Genomic DNA, 21,734 nt, shown 5'->3' with positions numbered 1-21,734 from the left:
TCTCAGACATACTTGAAATTGATACCAAATGTCATTGATACAAATCATTTTATAATGATGAAAAACAGAATACCAGGGTGTTATTTAGAAAACTCTGTGAAGCTTTTATTGTCTAATGCTCCCTCCTCTCTCTCCTCACAGAATCCAAATTTGGCTTATTTTTAATCAAAATTGTAAAAAAATGTGGAGAAGATCAGAAGTCATTGTAATTCTCTAATAATATTACCCAACTTTTATATGGATACCTTGAAATATAGACTTGGTTTCTAGCACAATGTTTAGCATGCAATTAATAATCAACAAATGTTTTAGTATGTGAATCCTTGAATTCAGCTACTATTTATTGAATTGAAGCTATCCCTTTTTCTATAAATTTGAAAACTCTGTATCATGTTGTATCCGAGTTTAATATTTTGTTCAAAAATATTTCTTCACTTGTGCCTCATAGAAGCAGGAGGATAAGGCACACACTGGAATCTGCTGTGGAATTTCTTTAGTTCTAGTCTCCCTTCTTGCTTCCTTTCCTTTGAGGCCTTGCCACCTCTTTCTTCTCTAATTCTGATCTCACCCTTGGTGTCCGGAGGCATGGTAATTTCTGGCTGTCTCACTAGAGAATTCTCTTGTTTCATGATATACACTCCTTCTCCTGCTTGCCAACCTTGATAAATTCTGTTAGTGGGAGACAGTTCAGGTTTTTAATGCCCTCTTTGAAGATGGGTTCAATGAAATGTTAAATGAGTCAATGATAAACATGCAGAAACAAGACCTAGTCTTTTGGGTTGTATCTTTAAAAACTTCTAGAAATTAGACTCTCATTACTTGTCATCTGATCTTAGAACCATAGAATTTTGTTACTGTAAAAAAACTTAAGGGGGAAACAATTCTAAACCCTTTCCTCCATTTGTACTTAGCATTTACTTTTTTTTTTTTTTTTTTTTTTTTTTTTTGAGACGGAGTTTCGCTCTTGTTACCCAGGCTGGAGTACAATGGCGCGATCTCGGCTCACCGCAACCTCCGCCTCCTGGGTTCAGGCAATTCTCCTGCCTCAGCCTCCTGAGTAGCTGGGATTACAGGCACGCGCCACCGTGCCCAGCTAATTCTTTGTATTAGTAGAGACGGGGTTTCACCATGTTGACCAGGATGGTCTCGATCTCTTGACCTCGTGATCCACCCGCCTCGGCCTCCCAAAGTGCTGGGATTACAGGCTTGAGCCACCGCGCCCGGCCAGCATTTACTTTTAAATGATTAATTAATTAATTTATTTATTTTGAGGCAAGGTCTTGCTCTGTCACTCAGGCTGGAATGCAGTCTCAGCCTCCCAAGTACCTGAGATTACAGGTGCACACCACTGAGTCCGGCTATTTTTTTGTTTTGTTTTGTTTTGTAGAGACATGATGCTCTATGTTGCCAAGTCTGGTCTCAAACTCCTGGGCTCAAGCAATCCTCCTGCTTCACCCTCCCGAGGTGCTGGGGTTATAAGTGTGAGCCATTGCACCTGTCTAGAATTCACTTTTAAATTCTAAATTTGGCATGGTTTTGACACCATAACATTATAGAATTCACTTTAATAGTTTTTCTTTTCTAATTTTGATGTATTTGGACATTAAGTCTAGAAACCTAAAAGAAATAATTTTTAGAGATGGAGATATTTTCTATTAGAAAATAGAGCTAATGAGAAGTTGAGATCTAAAGAAAGTGAAATAGGATTATAATGCAGAGGCCATTGATTTTTGTGTTGTGGAGGCCAGGGAGGGGTAAAGAGGAGGAGGTTTAAAAGTGCAGTGTCTGAGCCAGAATCACCAGGTGGCTCATAACTCATAATGTTCAGTTCAGGATTATATGAATTAATGCAATTAAGCACTTAGAACGGAGCCTGACACAGAAGAATAAACTCTGATACGTTTTAGCTATTATTTAAATGATTTGCTTCTCACTTTTAAATTTCATTTTTACATCCCTTTAAACCATGACTGTTATAATAAGTAGTTCAACTAATTTTTCTTCTTTGAGCCCTATATAAATATTTTGTTTTTATACATGTTAGGCCAACTACTAAAGAAATAATTTACCTATATAATCTTATAAAAATTAACTTAACCAAAGAGATGAGAGACCACATGAAAATGGCATTTACATAAGGAGAGTTCAGGCTGGGTGTGGTGGCTCATGCCTGTCATCCCAACTACTCGGGAGACTGAGGCAGGAGATTCACTTGAACCTGGGAGGTGGAGGTTGCAGTGAGCCGAGATTGCACCACTACACTCCAACCTGGGCCACAGGAGCAAAACTCTCAAAAAATAAAATAAATAAATAAATTTGGAGAGTTGAAATGTTCGGTAGTAGAATAGCAGCTCTTTGAATTATTGTCAAGGATGACTACTAATAAGCCAAGCTCATTTGACCCATCTACTTCCTAGGTGTTATGGTAATTCAAAATGCTTTTAAAAAATAAATTACTTTTGCATAAATTAATACATTTGCTAGCCTAGGTAAACATATGTTGAACTCAAAAATGCTCAATTCAACTCATCACATTTAGCCAAATCTTAGTGATGGAATATTGGCAGGGGCTTGGAAGGGGAGAGCAGGAATACATACATGTATTACTGTTTGCATCTCACTAGGAAATAATACCTTACATTTGTTTATTACTTCATAAATTACAAACAGAATTAACCTACATTATTTTATACTCTCAAATAACTATCCAAGGTAGGCAGAGTAGGACATTTCCCTTTTTTACTATTGAAGAAATCTTAAATCCTATTGTTGGGACTGGAGAGATAGCATGGGAGCTCAGATTTTGTGTTGCCCAATGCCCGTGTTCTCCACTCTGCCACTCTCCCTCTCAGAGCCCCAAATGTGGACATAATTTATCCAATATTCTCAAAATGAAGAATTCTGCTTTATCCCATTATCAATCCTCTTATTTACATCACAACACCCATCTAAAATGAAAATTAAATTCAGAAAACTCAAATAAGCCTACCAACAAAACCATTTCTTTTTTTTTAACTTTAAGTGCTGGGATACATGTGCTGACCGTGCAGATTTGTTACATAGGTATACATGTGCCATGGTGGTTTGCTGCACCCATCAACCCATCATCTAGGTACAACAAAGCCATTTCTAAATGTCCATTATTCCCCCTTAAGTGACCTTTGTGAGTGCCAATGTTTTATTTATTTGATCTAAAAGGACACCTAGCTTCCCCAAGATGACCTCCTGTCTCAGGTGTTGACTAAACTTCTTTAGCTTTTTTGTAATTCTGAGCATGCCTGCATGTACAAACATACACAGACATGTGTGTGTATAAAAAAAAAATCACCAAAAACCCCTCAAAATCAATCTTGTCACCCACAGTCCACTCTATTTTTCTTTATTCTACTTCATGATTTGAAACATGGTGATTAGCAGTCCATTAGGTTGAATTTATGACCAGTTTATGCTTCATGACCTATAGTCGGAAATACTGGTTTAGCATTTATTTTAAATAAAAAAGCATGGTTTGGAAGTCAGATAGATCTAAGTTTAAATTGTTTGCTCTTCCTTTTATAAGTTGTAGTGATCTTTGAGGCAAATCACTTGACTTCTGAGAATTTTAGTGTCATCATCCGTAAAATATAATAAAATATACTGTAATATAATATACATAAAATGTAATAGTATATTATAGATTACAATAAGATTCTATACAATAGATTCCTATGTCATTACATTTCTTATTCTTTTATTCATCAAATATTTATTTCTCAGCATTCATATAACCTCTTCATTTTTCTTAATCTTAAAGTTTAAAGACCAATTTTTACAGTTTTTTCTTCTCCCAGGCTAATTTGCTACCATATTCAGTGTCATTCTCTATATTTTAGGAATTGTATGATTAAAAAACAAAACAAAACAGAACAAAAAAACCCTTGCAGACAGGGAGAAAAGATCAGTGGCCAAAAAGGGAGCTGCCATCCAGGGGCACTGGACGGGAACCCACTATGGAAGACGTGGACATCCCAATGTGGATTATATAATGTGACATCTTCAAAGCATTCTATTCTAAGTCTTTTCACTATGAAATGATCGATGACCTGAACTGCTAACTTCCAAATCTCATTGTAAACATTTTAAAATTAATGAAGGCTTAGTAAATACTGCATTAAAAAATTATTTGGGAATTCAAAGAAAACCTTGAAGATCTGAGAGTAACTAACTAATAAAACAGATATCCTCTTGGATCACCGATAGTTGGATTTACTTTGTTAGATCAGAAACCTGTGGAGACCAGCCAAAGACACAGTCAGTTCAGTTAATCTGAGTCTGACAAAGATGGCACATTGTTCGCTTTGCTTTTCCTGGTCTTCATAAAAACTAAATAAATCCTTAATCCCACCACAGTGAATAAATATGCTTGGTTTAGAGAAGCCGCCATGGAAGAGGTGGGAAAAGTGCAGATAAAAGATACATGGGTGTAAGAAGTGAGAATGGATAGAGAACATGTAAATTAATCATTTTCATTTTTAATTTGATATTTTCTTCATTGTATAGATAATTCTTTGTGCCGATGTCATTTATACTAATGGCAGAGTAAAACTGTAGTAATATTTCACAACTCTTTGTGTAACACATATGGCACGTATTTCATCTCGGGAAGAGTTCTTGGCTTAGGGGAGCCTGTGACATGGAAGTGCATTCAGAGCAGCGGGGAGGACTCCGAGGCCAAGTTTCACTTTCCTTCGCAATTACTGCCTTTGGATGTGCCCCTTTTCTCTCTATCTCTTTCTTCTGACCTCTTTCAAAAACCTTCAAAAACTCATATATTTTAATTGCCTTCTCCCAAATATTTACATTTTCATACAATTAAAGATGTTATATGAGTTCGTTGTACTCTTCTGATATGCAAAAGACTTAGACTGTGAGACCCTTAGTTCAACATGTAACATATGCAAAGCAGGACAGCCAGATATCTGAAAATAAAATTATTGACAACATGTGCTACTGTGTTCAGTTGTTTAATAATAAGCATTTGGGGCCAAATATGTATGGGGATAAAAGTTACATAATGTGTCCTTTACTTCTTTCTTAGAACCTAGCACTGAGAGCTGAGCACTTAGTGGGTACCTAGCAAATGCTATGGATTAGCTAATGTTTGTATTAATTATGAATTTATAATAAGGTGAAAACAGTTTAATGGATGATGATGCAAACATTTAACCTTCATGTAAGTTTAGCCGTATCTTCTTGAATCTGTTCCTCATCTTTTCCAAATGGACTCTTTTGTGGTTTTCCTGCATATGTAAGAAACGCTCAAATGGTTTCATGAAAATTTTTATTGGCTATCTGTTCTACCTGGGGTTTCATCCACTTGCTTTATATGATCATAGACAAGGAGTCAATGGGGAAAATATTTCATAAAATCAGCAAGAGAATTAGTGAATAGAGGTTATTATAAATCTGATTATGAACAAAATGTTAGGGTGTTGCTTTATAAAATTTGATAGAAGTGCTAAGCAAAAATGATAACTTTGTCCTTTAGGATTGATTAATGTGCACATGGTTGTTTCAGAGTAACATTATCATCTTATTCTTTAAATCTGTCTGGTATTTATAGTCATTTTAATATTATATAGAAATAGCTTTATTCTGAAGTTGTGGTATCAAAAATACCACGTCCTGAACTCACAGATCTGCAAAGCCCAATATCTTTCTCACAATAAGAGTTCAATAAGTATTTGCTGATTGTTTCAAAAGACTAAGTTTGTATTATTCTATCAACATTAACTTACATAAAGTCATTATCAATGACTTTTCAACAGAAGCTTGCTTTAGTTGTTTCCCATTTGGTATGCAGTATAGATAAAATTGAGAGATATTTAAATCATTGCTAGAAATGAGTCTGTAACCTAACATAGTGAAACTGATAAATATGTAGACCATCGCTGGAAGTGTATCTATACCTTGATACAGATTCCCTCAATTATGTTAAAATTACTACCTCATAAATTAACGTTTCAATAGAAGTCTATTAGACAGCACATCCCTGAACTACAAATCTGTTCATATTCCATATCATTGTCATGTCTTTTGCCTCTAAATTTGGAGTCCCTATCAAGAATATTAAGATTGTCTTGGTTCTCTGACTCTAGAATCATAAGATCATTTTACTGACTGATTTCAATTCAGTGGTCAGGAATTAAAAATTAAATATTATTATTATTATTACTATTAAATGTCACAATGTAAGAAGAAGGACAGTTTCTATAACCTTCATATTTAGTACAACTTTTTCTTTTTTACATTTAGAGTATGATCACAATCATAGATAAGTACTCTTCTATAACAATCTATGCAATATAAATAATTTCCATATTCTGTTCCAATATCCAAAAACATTTATGACTAGCTTCTAAGATTCTTTATGAAATAACATTTTATAGCATTACTTGGGTCTATATGATATGTATAAAACAGTGTATTTTAATTTGCATGTGAAAAATGTTAAATTATTCAGTATCAATATTAGAATACCATCTGTATAAGACAAGTGGGCTACGGAAGCTAATAACTGGCACCATGTACCAGCTGTTAAACTGTCACTTTATTTCCATTGCTCTGTTTAAGCTTTATTACTGTGTCAATTGAAGACTTTAATCTTTGTTTCGAAGATGAAGAAACTAATATTCTACTATTTTTCAGGTTTAATTAAGATTTTCCTCTTAAAAATTTGTTCTTGATTTTTAAAATCATTTTAATTTTCTTCTAAGTTTTTTCCAAATTGTTGGTCAGTATTTTGAGTAATAGTTGTTAGTTAGAATTAGTTATAATGTTAATCAAAGTATAACTGTTGTCTATAAGTCCCAGGAGGTGGGGAGTACTTCTTCCTAAGTGTGAATAGCACTTAGCATAGTGCTGCTTTGAGATACAAGAGAACCGGAAAAATCTAAAGCTGTGCATGTTCCAGAAAGTGAACATAATTTTATTTTGTGTTGGTACAATAAATGATAAGAAATTGTCCTCTTTAAGTCATTCGAAAAATGTAGAGATTTCTTAGTTGAAAAAAAACTTTGTTGAAATGAAGTTGCCAAATCCATGTTTCTAATGAATACTTACCTTATTGCCTCTCTGAATCCAGAACACTGAAATTCATCTCTCTTAAATTAATAGAATCAAGAGTCTAATGCAGAAAGGGAAAAAAAAAGAAGAGATCAAAGTCTGTCTATTATCTGGGTTATATGCTTGAGTCAGATCAGGACACTGTTTCCCTCATTACTTCACTTATTAAAGGCTTGTTTGTTTCTTCTCTCAGAATGGACTCAACGCTCTCCATCTGGCTGCCAAGGAAGGCCATGTGGGGCTGGTGCAGGAGCTGCTGGGAAGAGGGTCCTCTGTGGATTCTGCCACTAAGGTAATATTCATGCTGGTAGAATTTATTTTCCTGAGAAAAGAGAAAATTATTTAAAACTTTTTATTTATGTTTATTTATTTTTCTAGCCAAGGTCTCTTTCTGTTGCCCAGGCAGTAGGACAGTGGCACAATCACGGCTCACTGCAACCCCTACCTCCTGAGCTCAGGTGACCCTCCCACCTCAGCTGCCTGAGTAGCTGAGACTATAGGCATGCACCATTATGCCCAACTAATTAAAAAAAATTTTTTTAGCATAGCAAGGTCTTGCTATTTTGCCTTCCTGGGCTCTAGCAATCCTTTTGCCACAGCCTCCCAAAATGTTGGGATTATAGGCGTGAAACACCACACTTCGCCCACTTAAAGCTTTTTTTTCCTCTTGTACATTTCAGAGGTTGGTTAGAACACCAAGATTCTTGACGTGCAGAATTAAGAAAGAAATCCTCTCCATTAAACTTTTCAGAATTTGAATTGTTTCATTTAAGTATTTGTGGGACATGAGTCTGAAACATCTGTAAACCTGGTGTCTAATATTTTGTATTTCCCCCTTTGATTCACAAAGAGGACCAGATTAACACAGTCCTTTATAGACAATAGCTCCTGTTTTCCTAAGGTTAATTTATTTTTAAGAAATACATTGATGTGGGAAATTTCTCTACGGAAATGAACAAGTAATTTTTAATGTATTCATTAAGTTTGGTATGAAAATATGCAGAATCCTTTATACTCTAATAGAAAAGAGATTTGGGGTCGTGGATTGAATTATTAGGGTAATGTTAGATTTTATCATCATAATGTGTTTGGTAAGGAAATTGGACTCATTTTTAAAGAAATGCACGGGACACTTGGTAAACCAGAAGCTGTTCCTTGTTGATGTTGCTTTTGCTGAAACATTTTTGAACTTGTTGAGGATTCATTTCATAAACAACAGGCATTTAAAAAAATATCATCAATGGCAACAATCTTTGTCTTTGGAAGGTAAAATTTTGTTTGGAAAAATACAGTGCTAATCAGAGCCAAGCCTGCTGACCAAGCCTAGACCGTGATAACATGGGTGTGGAAGATGCAGAGAGAGAAGTCAGACACTCTGGTCTCTAGATGGGACATTAGTCTAATCTGGAGTAAACAAACAAACAAAAAAGGACAAGAATAAATCAGAAACGTGACCAGTTAACCTGGATTTCTAACACCTCATGCATAACAGCCAAAGTGTACATTGGTTCTGCTTATAGCATAGTAAACAGCAATTCTAGCAGAAATTAAAAAACAAAAACTAACAACTGTCTGGCAATTCCACAGAAGTAAACATGTGAATTCTCTACATGAAATAAATTTCTTACTTTGAACATAAAAAGAGAGTATTTTTATTAACATTTCTTTCTGGCATATCAAATAAGTTTTAAACAAATATTTAAAGAATATCTGTTTGAAGCCCAGTGCCCTGGCTCACGTGTGTAATCCCAGCTACTTTGGAGCCTGTAGCTCGAGGAGCACTCAAGTAAGCCTAGGAGTTTGAGACTGCCACTGTACAACCTCACCAACATCTATTATTTTTTGTCTTTTTAGTAATAGCCATTCTGACTGGTGTGAGATGGTATATAGTTGCCCATGTTAATATAGTGTATTCATTAAGCCAATTATTTTTGCTTGCTTAAGTGTTTATTACTATTTTTGTTTTTCCTTTCTTCTAAACTCTACTGATATTTTAAAAAATAGGTTTACTTTTAATCATAGATTAGCATTGTAGAATTTCCCAGAAAAAAAAAAATCTCATTTAAACAGAAGGAAACTGAGGCCATCCAATATTGAGTGAGTGGCTAATGCTCCCACAGTGAGCTGGAGACAGAAAGAGAACTAGAGTCCAAACGCTATGGCTTGGATTCTACTGGTTTCTGTTTTTCTTTGTTTTTGTTTTTGTTTTTTTCTTTTTGTTATTTATTTTAATTACATAACAGGTAGTTTTAATCTCTTGGCCTTAATTTTATTTTCACAAAAGGTTTAAATTATTTTTCACTGGTGCTGGTGTTGTAGATGATAAATTTTGATGTAGCAAATGGTAGAAAATTATTGGTAATGTTTTGATTTATGTGAAATTTATTTATTTTTATTCGCAACGTATTCCCAAGTGCCCTAGTAGGCGCAAACACAACTATAAGCAGTTCGTTTCTCTACCACCGAAAACTCCTAGGTTTCTTTGCGAGGTGAAAGAAACTCAATGCTTCAGGAAACTTTTTTTTAAGTTAATATTTCTTTGCAGTGGGGTTCTTTAGTTGTTGATGAAATTGCATGAATCTCATGAGATATTGAGACACACAGATGCACACAAACACACCCTGCAAATTTTTGATTCATTAAAACTCAGTCATTCTGTGTTAACACTATACCAATATTGTGAAAATAGAAAAGGAAGACACTATATGAGGTGGCCAATTGTGTGTGTGTGTGTTTTCTTATGGTAAAAATAATCCCTTCATAAGTGGGCTACTATCTTGATAAAATAACAAATTTTAATCAGTTAAAATGATTAGCAAAGTTGAAAATACCTGCACATTTTGATTTCTACAAAATCCAGAAACGTTGAACATTTTTTATTTTGTTTCTCCAAAACAGAAGGGAAATACCGCTCTTCACATTGCATCTTTGGCTGGACAAGCAGAAGTTGTCAAAGTTCTTGTTAAGGAAGGAGCCAATATTAATGCACAGTCTCAGGTATTACATTCAGATTTTCCCTGATGTACATATATTTAAATTTTAACAGTGTTGTGAAGTTGATTTAATGGGTTCAGCTAGCTGTTCCGCTGATAAATTTATTATAAATGCTTTGTTATTTATTTTAGCCAAATTATTTTATTAACTTCTATGATGAAATTTATTTTTTCAACATATAATCACCTTTTTCATGTAACTTAACACTTGACAAATGTTAGTCTATCATTGTCTCTATTTTTCAAAAGAATATAAAGTTATTTTTTTCAGAATGACAGTGACATCTGTGAAATATGAATTATTCATGCACGTTTCATGTTACTCTATAAAAGTATTCTCTTTCCATAAATTTAAAATACTCTTGAAAGATTTGCATTTTAGTGGGAAATCTACTATAAGGTGGGAATCACACTACTTTGGTCACTTTACACCACTAATGTTAGCTTAATAATAATAATAAATAGGAATTTATAGGAATTTATTTATTAGGAATAAATACTAATAATAAATAGGAAATGTGTGGTTTTAAAATGAAATTAAGAAAAAATTAAATAATAATTATTTAATTAAAATTTTACTATAAGTTTGATCCCCTCTTTTTTTTCTGGTGGAAAAGGGGAGAAAATGTTGTTTTGTCCAAAACTTTACTCTTGATATCTATCATATAGTGTATGCATGTAGGGATTGAGAAATATATCTTTATAATAAAATTCATTCTCTCTGTTTTTAGGGTTTCCCACTACACCATGGAGATATTAACAAAATAAGCCAGTTCTGTTCCATCTATCTTTTAGGATAACCTCACCAACTTGCCTTTATAGGCCATTGCATAGGAATACGTATTAACTATGTAGTTCATTCATTCATTACCTAGGCATGGCTCTAGTTCTACAGATGGCACAAGTTCTAGATCTAGAAAAAAAAAAAAAAAGGCAATGGTTAAATCAGCCCATTTTCTTTGATTTTAATTTTGGGAAAAATCTGTTGAAATTATGATGGATAAGATATATTTTTATCTTTGTAATATCATGCTATTTTAATTAGTCATATTTTTTCCCTTACAGCTCAGATGTTTAGTTGGATACACATCAATGTTTTAACATGTATTGAGAATATGCCTTAGTCTAAAACCCTTATTAGATGAAATTTTTATAATTTGGTACCATGTGTAAAGGACATCTGTATATTCTATAAAGTATAATAGCATTTTAAGCTTGGAGATAAAGGTCCCTGCAGAAGCTACTGCTCCACCGTAAGTGATTAAAAACTTTTCTTCTCTTTTTTAAACCTCATTTTATTTGGATTCGAGGGGTACATGTGCATGTTTGCTACATGGATATATTATGTAATGGTGAGCTTTGGGCTTCTAGTGAACCCATCACCCAAATAGTGAACGTTGTACCCAATAGGTAATTTTTCAGCCTTCAGTCCTCTCCCGCCTCCCCATTTTTAGAGTCCCTAGTGTCTATTATTTCCATCTTTATGTCCATGTGAGTTCATTGTTTAGCTCTCACTTCTAAATGAGAACATCCTATATTTGATTTTCCGTTTCAGAGTTATTTCACATAGAATAATGGCCCCCAGCTCCATCCACGTTGCTGCAAAGGATGTAATTTCATTCTCTTTTATAGCTGCCTAGTATTCCATGGTGTATATATACCACATTTTCTTTATCCAGTCAACCACTGATGAATGCTTAGGTTGATTCCTTGGCTTTGCTATTGTGAATAATGCTGCAATAAACATAAGAGTGCAGTTGTCTTTTTGATATACCAATTTCTTTTCCTTTGGATAGATACCCAGTAGTGGGATTGCTGGGTATAGTGGCAGTTCTATTTTTAGTTTTTTGAGCTATCCCAATACTGGAAAACCTTTCCTTATATCAAGAGAACATCTTTTTGCTTTAGACAGAGGTTCTGCGTTATAACCACCTGCATGGCTTGTTAAAACTCACGTTTCTAAGCCCCACCCCAGGGTTTCTGATTCGGTTCTGGAGTGGAACCTGAGAATTTTCATTTTTACAAGTTCTCAGACGATGCTAATGCTACTAGTCCAGGGACCACATTTGTGAACTACTGCTTTAGCAAATGTGAGGGAAAACTGGGTGTAAGATATTGCAGTAAGATTCACAAAGTATCGATTCAACTACATGACTGAATCAAAAATAAAGCATGAAAATGAAAGCCTGGTTAAATTCAATTGTTCATTGGAGAGTCTCCTGACTTTGACAGGAAATTCACCTATACATTGGTGCTGTTAAAATCTATGAAAATAGCATATTTTACTTTTCTCAAAATGACTAGTTGAACATAGTGATGTTACAGAAGTTGACTAGTGGCAAATGCTGCAAGGTAAATGCTTGTTAAAGCTATGATACCAGTTATTACACAGTAGTTATTAGAAATATATACGCTTTGGAGGCTTTTCAAGGAGAGCAATCTAAAACTGTTGAATTATAATTTGCTTTCAGAGTCAATGAGGCTTTTCTTTATAAGGCATAATCGTGCCAAATTATAACAGATCTTAAAAGGTTTGTATCATTATTAAGACATTAAAATAATCCTAGCTGTAATTTATACTATTAGCTCAATTTAAGATTTATATTCCAGGGAATTCTGACAAATAGCTTCAAACTCATGTTCATATTATGAGAAAGTTTTAGAGTAAGAAAAATTAATGATCAAATTTTAGAATATTTTACTAAAAGTTTTTCTAAGTCATTTGATAAGGACTATGACATTATTTCCTCTACTGAATGTATGTACCCATTATTAATAGTGGACAAAAATTATTATCACTTAGAATATTTTATAATATAATGATTAAAATTAAAATACATGAATTTATATAAGAGGGTTGATTATTGTGCCCTGTATGTGAGCCAATCCAAAAATTGATGGTTTCAGGACCATTGAGAGCTAATGTGACTTCCCCCACAGATATTATTCCTCTTGGTACTGTCTTATGGAAGATACAGGTTTCTTTATGTGACAATATTGGGTGTCAAGTGGATGGATGGGAGATATGCTCATGGCAGTTAAACAGTTTCTTCCTTTTGGGAACCAGAAAAATGACATAGGGATCCTGAATGTACAATATAATGTCTGAATTTTGTATTCAAGTGATACCTTCTTCCACGTCTTTGTAAGAACATAATTTAAAGCACTGAGATGCAGAATAGTCTGAAATTATAGGAACATTGACAGCTGCATAGTACTATGCCTTTGGCAAACTTCCGAGTTATTTGGAAACAGATTGCTAAAATTATTTTTGAATTAAGAAGATAACAAATTTTTTGAAAAAACTTTCAAGGAATATATTCGGTAAAATTTTTGGAATTGTAGGTTATGGAGAAATACACACTTATGGATTTTTCTGCATTTTACATATAAACTATCAGATCCATGTGAGCCTCACCTCTACATGACACAGTGCCAATTTTGATAAGAGAGTGTCCTTAGTTCATTAAGAGTTCCAGAACACCAGTAGGATCAACTTCAGTACTTTAAATGGTATTGTGTAATTGATTTAGTAACAATGAACAAATGTTTATTTTTATTTCTTTGTTCAACAGTGGTATCAGTGTGGTCTCTGCTGAGCCAGTTCGTGGCATGATTTTAACTATTGCCCCTGACCATGTAGCTGTCTTAGCTCTCTGGCTTGGTTCTTTGGTATCCTGGATTCAGTGGCTTAGAGGTCTCATCCATGGGGCCGGAATAATGGAGCTAGAAGTCAAATTAGAGAGTTGAGGAATGTTATTTGCTTTGAAGATGATTTTTTGCTTTCTGAAAACACAGTCACTTTCAGAAAATCTTTACTAGGCATCTCATCCCCTAAATAATCCTACATAAGTGATGTTGGAGTGAAGTCCATCTAAGCTGTATGGGACATTTATTTGGTCACTTTTATAACTGTAAGTCTGTTAACTAGAGACACAACTTTTAAAAAATTGTTCCAATTCTTTATTGTTTTCAAAGAAACTCTACTTAGAAAAAATTTTTAAAATATTCTCAGAATTTAACGAGTTTCTTTAAATACTTGTAGCACTCTTTGTTGACTTTTTACCTATTGATATTTGCCTGTCTCTGATTGCAAAAACCAAACAAAACAAAACAAAAATCCATCTATAATTTCTCCAAGATGGTAAACTTCTTGGGAGCAGGTAATTTTTTCCTCACACTTCTTTGTAGTTTCAGAGTTTTGCATAATACCTTGCACATATATGATTGGAGGATGAATATATGCATGTATACTCTTTCTGTATAAGTCTTAGCTTTATTGTGTATTTCAACCATTTCTAACAGTAGACATTAATATTAATACAAGTAACAACATTGGCTGCCAGGCATTGTCTCAAGTGTGTTGTGTACATTATCTCTTCTGATCTTCCTTTAGTTTGTCATTATTGAGGACAAATTGAGACTCACATGGCTCATTTAATTGCCCACAGACTTCATCCCCAGGCAACATTGCTTCTCATAGTTCCCATAACAGTTTTGCCTTCTCTACAGACCCCAAAGGATAATTTTTAAAATTCCTTTTTCTTCTCACTCAAATCCTGTTCAGGTCCAAATAAGCTGATTTTCTTAAAGTAGAATCCATGTAAAAGGTTTAAGATGGAATTTCTCATTTAATATTTTTTATGAACTTTAAGTTCCTGCAAAATGTTCAAAAAATTGATTCTGCTGTTACCACCAAGGAAATCTGGCTTTAGAATTTCCCCCTTATTATTTTCTTTACAAAAAAAATTGATTTTTTGTTCTCATATAAGTTAATTTTTTCTTTAGCTACTTAATATATTCTCTAAATATAAAATCATTAAAATCAAAAGGAGCACTCTAATAAAGCAAATTGTCTTAAAAATATCCATTTTTTATTATTACAAAGCAAATGGGTTTATATAATGTATATTTTTACATGATAAAAAAGCTACACTGGATCCTAGAATAGACACCATCATCAAACATGAGAAGCTAAGCAAAATTTTGGAAAATAGGTATGGTAAATTTCCCCATCTTTTAGGAAAACATGATTTTCTTTTAGAAGAAGGGAAGGGCTAGAAGTTCTCATGAGGCTCCTCAAGAAGTTTGTGTCTGGGGAGGTCAATCTGCGTTGGAGGAAATTCCAGGTGTCACCAAACTACAGCCCAGGAATAATATCTTGCATTCAGACCCTTGATTTTAAATTGTATTTTTGTTTATTTAATCTCATTCTACATTTATAATTATGTGACTCAACAATGAGTATTCTCATTTTGGACATGGAAAAATTTGAGGCACAGGTAGGGAAACCAAGGTCTTATAACAATTAGTGATGGAGACACATACCTGTGATCATTGGTATGGACACCTTCCTTCCAAATAATCGTAGGCGTACTTCAGTCTTTCCCACTAAATTGTTTTACACCAACTACTTGCACTAGAGAAGTCCAAAACCCTGCTTGTCTAGGTATTCAGCTGCTGTTTTAACTAAGAGTCTTCTGCAAAGCTCGGCAACTAGTGAGTAAAGAGATTCAGATGTACTGAGAGGTTGTAATCATAATGTGGGCTTCATTCAACTATCCACCTCTTAGGCTGTTCTTTAATCAAACAAAATTTTTAACATGTCTAAGACTTAAATATAATTTCTGATATTGTTTGGTGATGTCCTTTTCAATTAGTTTTTCTTATCTATCTCTACGTTCTTCTACTTGTTCTTAGAATTTCTTGTTTCTGTCCTCTCATAAGGACTCTAGAAATAGATTTTTTTTTTCTTTTCACCTTATTCTGAGGTCAAGTGAATTCAAATAAGATGTTCTCACTTGGCATTTTTGATATCATATCTTATTGAAAATTGATTTCTACTTTTATTGGGTTTTCTTGCCTGTTTTGTTATTAATACTTTTTGTTCTTTCAGTCCTGAAAATTTTATTTCAAAAGAAGGCTTTCATACTTATAACTCAAGCATGATTAGGTGATTGTTTTATTAGCTTTTGGATTTTTACAGACCACAACTATTAATGCCAGTTGTAAGATTATATCACCATTGGTTACACCCCCAGGTTTATGGGGGTGCATGCGCCCACTGTATGCAATGATAAATGACTTGTCAAGTGTGGCTTCCAATAGTTTTTTCTTCATTGGCCCTAACCCATTGTCACAGATAATGGAATTGAACTGTGAAGAGGAAGGAAACCCACACAGTTGGCCAGCCTGCCCATTAGCTTGAATTGGTTCCATATAGTCATAGAGCCATCTTTGGCTCTGAATGGAAAGCCTCATAATGGAACATTCTGTTTTGTGTCATATGCACAGAGAAACACACACACACACACACACACACACACACACACACAGAGTGTATAAAATGGAATCCACAGTCACAAGTTTTTTTAAACAGGTTTTATTTTCAGGGGTTTTCCACGAAAATATATGCATATAGTTTTTTCTCTTTTTAAAAAATTTAATTTTGTTTTATTTTAAGTTCCAGGATACCTGTGCAGGACATGCAGGTTTGTTACATAGGTAAATGTGTGCCATGGTGGTTTGCTGCACCTATTAACCCGTCACCTAGGTATTAAGCCCAATGTGCATTAGCTCTTTATCCTGATGCTCTCTCTCCCCCTACCCCCTGACAGGCCCCACTGTATCCATGTGTCCTCATTGTTCAGCTCCCACTTATAAGTGGGAACATGTGGTGTTTAGTTTTCTATTCATGTGTTAGTTTGCTGAGGATATTAGCTTCCAGCTCCATCCATGTCCCTGCAAAGGACATGATCTCATTCCTTTTTATAGCTGCATAGTATTCCATGGTGTATCGTTCTTAAAAAGGGTCTTAATTTTTTTTCCATGGGGAGTATTACTATTTGTAATACAAATCCTTTGAAGTTCAAATGAAGGCAGGTACTTGCATTTGACAAGGAATAAGAAAGAAGTCAAGACACTTGTGTTTTTGACTCTGAAAATCAGGCCACTAGGTGATTACAAGTTTGCAGGGGCATCTGTGTTCCTTGGCACTCCAAGTTAAAGGAAATATGCTTTTTCCAGTTCTCTATTCCTCAATCTCCTTGGGAAAAAAGACGAGAATTGATGTCTTTAAAATTTTGCCCAGGTTGGGCGTGGTGGCTCACACCTGTAATCCTAGCACTTTGGGAGACCGAGGTGGGCAGATCACTTGAGGTCAGGAGTTCAAAACCAGCCTGACCAACATGGTGAAACTGTGTCTCTACTAAAAATACAAATATTAGCTGGGCTTGCTGGTGGGTGCCTGTAACCTTAGCTACTCAGGAGGCTGAGGCATGAGAATCACTTGAACCTGGGAGGCAGAGGTTGCAGTGAGCCAGGATTGTTCGACTGCACTCCAGCCTGGGCAACAGAATGAGACTCTATCTCAAAAGAAATTGCCCCAAAAGACATCACTATCCTCTATTCCAGCAGAAGTCCAACATTAAAATTACTAGTCTACAAAGTGCACACACACACACACACTCACACATACACACACACACTCATACATTCTAAAAGACAATAATATTTTCATTTATAATAAAGTAATTTTTCAACTTTTGAAATAAAATTAATACAATTATATTTTGCCTTTATTCTTATTTACCTGGGGACAGATGGTGTAGAAAGGCTAAATCCTGGTTGTCATTTTGTTCTGAAATCTGAATGAATCATGGAAGACATCATCACATCTAAAATCTTTGGTAGATGTCTCATTTATTTATCACTACACAGGCCTATCCAAGTCCAATGTGATTGCATTTTAAAGGAACTAAATTTGTAGTCAGTTAAAGCTTATAGGGGGAAAAGTAGATGGTCTTCAAGTTCTGTTAATAGAATTAGACTTCAAATTTTATATAAGAATTACTTCTTTTTCTCACCCTCTGAGTAAAAATGAAGGATAAGCTACTCTGGCAGTAAATGGTTAAAATAGTACTGTAGCATTCTGCCTCGTACCTCAAATGTTACAGCATTAATGTGTATATTCCAGAACAACTAAGATGCTCGGTGAAACCATCAGAAACCAAAATGACAATCCTTTGAGGCAAGGATTACAAGAAAAAAAAAAAAAGATAAAAACATGACACTAATTAGAACCTCCAAATAGAAACTGATTGGAAGTAATAATTCATGGACTCACTCACTCAGCAGGTATTTGAGCATCCAATGTGTGCCCTCAAACATTTGTAGGGGTACAATGATGAGGTGGGCAGGGGGCACAGAGAAGAAGACCTAGAAAGTGATAACTGAACTGCTTTCATAAAAGAAAGTGTTAATGCACACATCAGGGATCAGGGGATGACAAGTGCTATGGGAAAATAAAATCATACATCCAAGAACCTAAAAGAAATGGGCCATCTGGAAACTGAAGCATCCGGGGAAACACAGTGTGTGAAATGTAGTCCGAAGAAGAAAGATCCTGCAAGACTTATGAGCCTTATTAAGGTTTTCATTCAAAGACATGTATCCTAAGCCCAATATGAGGCTGGCTTGGGGATGGAACAAGCTCAGAATTCTGTTTTTGATTCTGAAAACATCACCCTGGTGTAGCTTAGAGAACAAGTTCAAGGGAGTCAGGGACAATGCAAAGAAAATAATTTGGAGACTATTGCCATGATCTACTCCATATAAGAGGTGATGTTAACTTGGAATGGAGTAGTGGTGGTCTGGGTGATGGAGGAAAGGGGACTGTTATAAGACTGATTAAGGACCAATTTCAGAGCACTTGATGATAATGGCCTATGGGAGGAGAGGAAAGGGGTAGTGTCAAGAGATCTCTCCCTTGCCTAACAGTATAGATAGTAACGTAACACTAATATGTAACACTAATATAACAGTGGATAAAGACAAAGATTTGTCTGTTTATTTTATTTATTTTATTTTTTTGAGATGGAATCTCACTCTGTCACCCAAGCTGGAGTGCAGTGGCATGATAATAGCTCACTGCAGCCTTAAACCCCCAGGCTCAAGCAACCCTCCCACCTCAGCTGTCTGAGAAGCTAGGACTACAGGCATGCACCAGCACGCTGAACTGATTTTTAAATTTTTTGTAGAGACAGGGTCTTGATATCTTGCCCAGACTGGTCTTGAACTCCTGGGTTCAAGCAATCTTTCCACCTCCACCTCCCAAAGTGCTGGGACTATAGGCATGAACCACTTTGTTTCTGGTTTTGTTTTTGGTTTTGGTGAGGAAAGTAAGAGATCATGAATAGCATTTGAACTGCTTGTTATACATTCCTAAAGGAAATGTAAGTGGTTATTACATCATTTGATGTAAGTGGTTATTAAAGCAATGGACTTAAATGAGACTGCCAGAGCAGTGAAGCCAGTGAAGGGGCAAAGGGCATACTTCCCCTTCATCCTCTGAAGGTTGGCTAAAAATCAACTAACAGAAAGGCAGATTAATAGGAGAAAAGGAAATCAAACGTATTAATGTACACTGGAGCCATACGAAACTATAACAACTCAAAAAAACAGCCAGATGATTGACTCCTAATACCATTTTGAGGATACAGGAAGAACAGGGGCTTGGAGGGAGCATGGCAATACAAGTTATGGGAGGCAAGGAGAATGAGGTCTGGCTAGCAAAGGAGATCTTGCTATACAGATGAAACCTCACAAGTAGGAGCCCTTGGAGAAAATAGATGGTGAATGTTTCTTTTAGACCTTTGAAGGTGTAAGACTCTCAGTTCATTTTTTCTAGATCTGGACAAGGGAGGGCCTGCAGAGAAAGCCTGGTTACATCAATGCAGATTCACTATAGATGCAAATCTTCCCCACAAGACAGCTTTGCAGGGATACTGCTTTTTGCAGGCCCTCTGAACAGCCATCTCAAAATATGTCAAAGAAGGATATTTGTTTTCTATCCAAACTGGGGCCCACTCGCCCTGTGTAGTATATACCAGATATCCACACTGAAGTTTGCAGTGGGAGAAAGGAAGGTATTTACTGGCAAGGTGCCTACAAGGAGGATCAGGCAGCTCATACGACCTCCCTGATGGCTTGCAGGTAAGGATTTTTAAAGGCAGGGGTAAATTTCAGAAAGCAGAAATTACAGGCAAGATTGTAAATCAAAACATGAAGGTTCCACATTGGTTTTGGCCTAAAAGGTTAGGATATCTTGAGGCAGGGGACTTACAGGTCTTACATAGATTCAAAGATTTTCTGATTTGCAGTTGGGTAAGGAAGAGAAGGTTTGTTTAAAAATGTAGGGTCAGCAGAAAAGAATGTTAGCCTGGGTTCATGGTTGTGACTTTTTTTAGGCCCCTCAGGAGGAAATGTGAAACAAAGAATGTTGGCCAGAGTTCAGTGCCCAGTTCCCCTTTACTGGGGGCTTCTGTGCCAGTGGATCTATTTGGTAGGGGGTCTGGGTTTCTGAGAAAGAACTCGGAGACATATGTTAAGATGTTAGCTTTTGTACCTGTAGGGGAACCCTTCATCTCGTGATTCTGGCTTCCTTGGCTGCTGTTTTAAGCTACTATTACCTTCTTGCTCATCGAGTTCCTTATTTACTTCTCAGGGCTAGCTGCGTGCCTGGAATTTCCCTCGAAGAAACTCAAAATTGTCCTTTATTTCTATGTGTGGGGGGCCTGCAGGTCTCTAAGAGGGGGTCCCTGCTTGCTCTGTCTCATATTTTGGGGATAAAATATTTTGATTTCCTTTACCAGATAGAAGAGAGTTTATGTTTTCACATTGAAGAAAATAAGATGAAGAAAATTTGAGGCATATGTCACAAAACCTGAAAAAAGTTATAATAATTGATCAGAGGACTTTGGGTCCTTAGTATAAAATGAGTAAAAGTAGCAGGCTTGAAAGAATTAAAATGAGAGCTAATCCAGTCCAGTGATATCAGCACTTGATTTAAACCTGGACTAGACAGTTAGAAGCAAGAATCCAGAGTCAGATAAAATAAGATTTAAATCCTGCTTCCATCACTCACTAGCCTTGTGACCTTTGGCGAGTTATTTACCATTTCTATGCTTCAATTTACTTATCTGTAAAACAGGTAAAGAATAATTATAGTTCACAAAATTGAGTTTTTGTGAGGGTTGAAAGAAATTATGTAAAACACTTAACACACTCCTTAGCACATAGGGGGCGCTCTATGTTAGTTGCCGTTGTTATATTTATATTTTCATTGTTAGCTTCATGAGCATGGGAAGGCTATTATAAAACCTTTGTGGGAAGCATGGGATCAGTTTTTGTTGATTCTTTAGGTCCTAAATTACTTTCCCTCCCTATGTATTAGATTTATTGATTCTTAGGAACAAGAGAACAAGGAAATCTAAATTTGCATTCAAATAAAGAATATTAGAAAGAAGCAGAGGAGAGCAGTGGAGATAAGTATTGCTCAATGAAATCTATAAGGACTGTTGATAGAAACCTGGAAACTTAACTGATGGAGAAGAGAGACAAAGAATAAACCAAATTCTGTACATTCAACTGTATCAGGATAAATCAGAGATTTGGAACTTCTTTTCATAGGCAATTATAATCTGTTTGACTAGGAAAGGATTCTTGCATCAACATGAGTACAATGAATCCAGCTAATGATAATTTGTGCATTGTTCTTGTTCATAACTCACTAACATTTGACAATTGGACCAGCTGCAAAGGCTTGAGAGGTGGCAGCTCTTTTCTTCTTTCTTGTAA

At 35.4% G+C, this 21,734-nt stretch overlaps 1 protein-coding gene across 50 annotated transcripts in view; it reads left to right on the top strand.

The window, feature by feature from the left end:
- The window catches only part of ANK2 (ankyrin 2), a 678,679-nt gene that overhangs the window by 490,286 nt on the left and 166,659 nt on the right, over positions 1-21,734 (top strand). For all 50 annotated transcript variants that reach the window (XM_064383969.1, XM_064383979.1, XM_064383978.1 and 47 more), the window contains 2 exons: positions 7,298-7,396; positions 10,003-10,101. In XM_064383969.1, coding sequence (XP_064240039.1) covers positions 7,298-7,396; positions 10,003-10,101 — 198 coding nt within the window. The remainder of the gene's footprint in view (positions 1-7,297; positions 7,397-10,002; positions 10,102-21,734) is intronic.

This window comes from Aotus nancymaae, unplaced genomic scaffold, assembly GCF_030222135.1.
Source record: "Aotus nancymaae isolate 86718 unplaced genomic scaffold, 86718_ANA_hifiasm-v0.15.2.pri h1tg000033l, whole genome shotgun sequence".
Lineage (NCBI taxonomy): Eukaryota > Metazoa > Chordata > Mammalia > Primates > Aotidae > Aotus > Aotus nancymaae.
The sequence above is the reverse complement of the archived record's forward strand: the minus strand, read 5'-3'. Positions and strand labels throughout refer to the sequence as shown.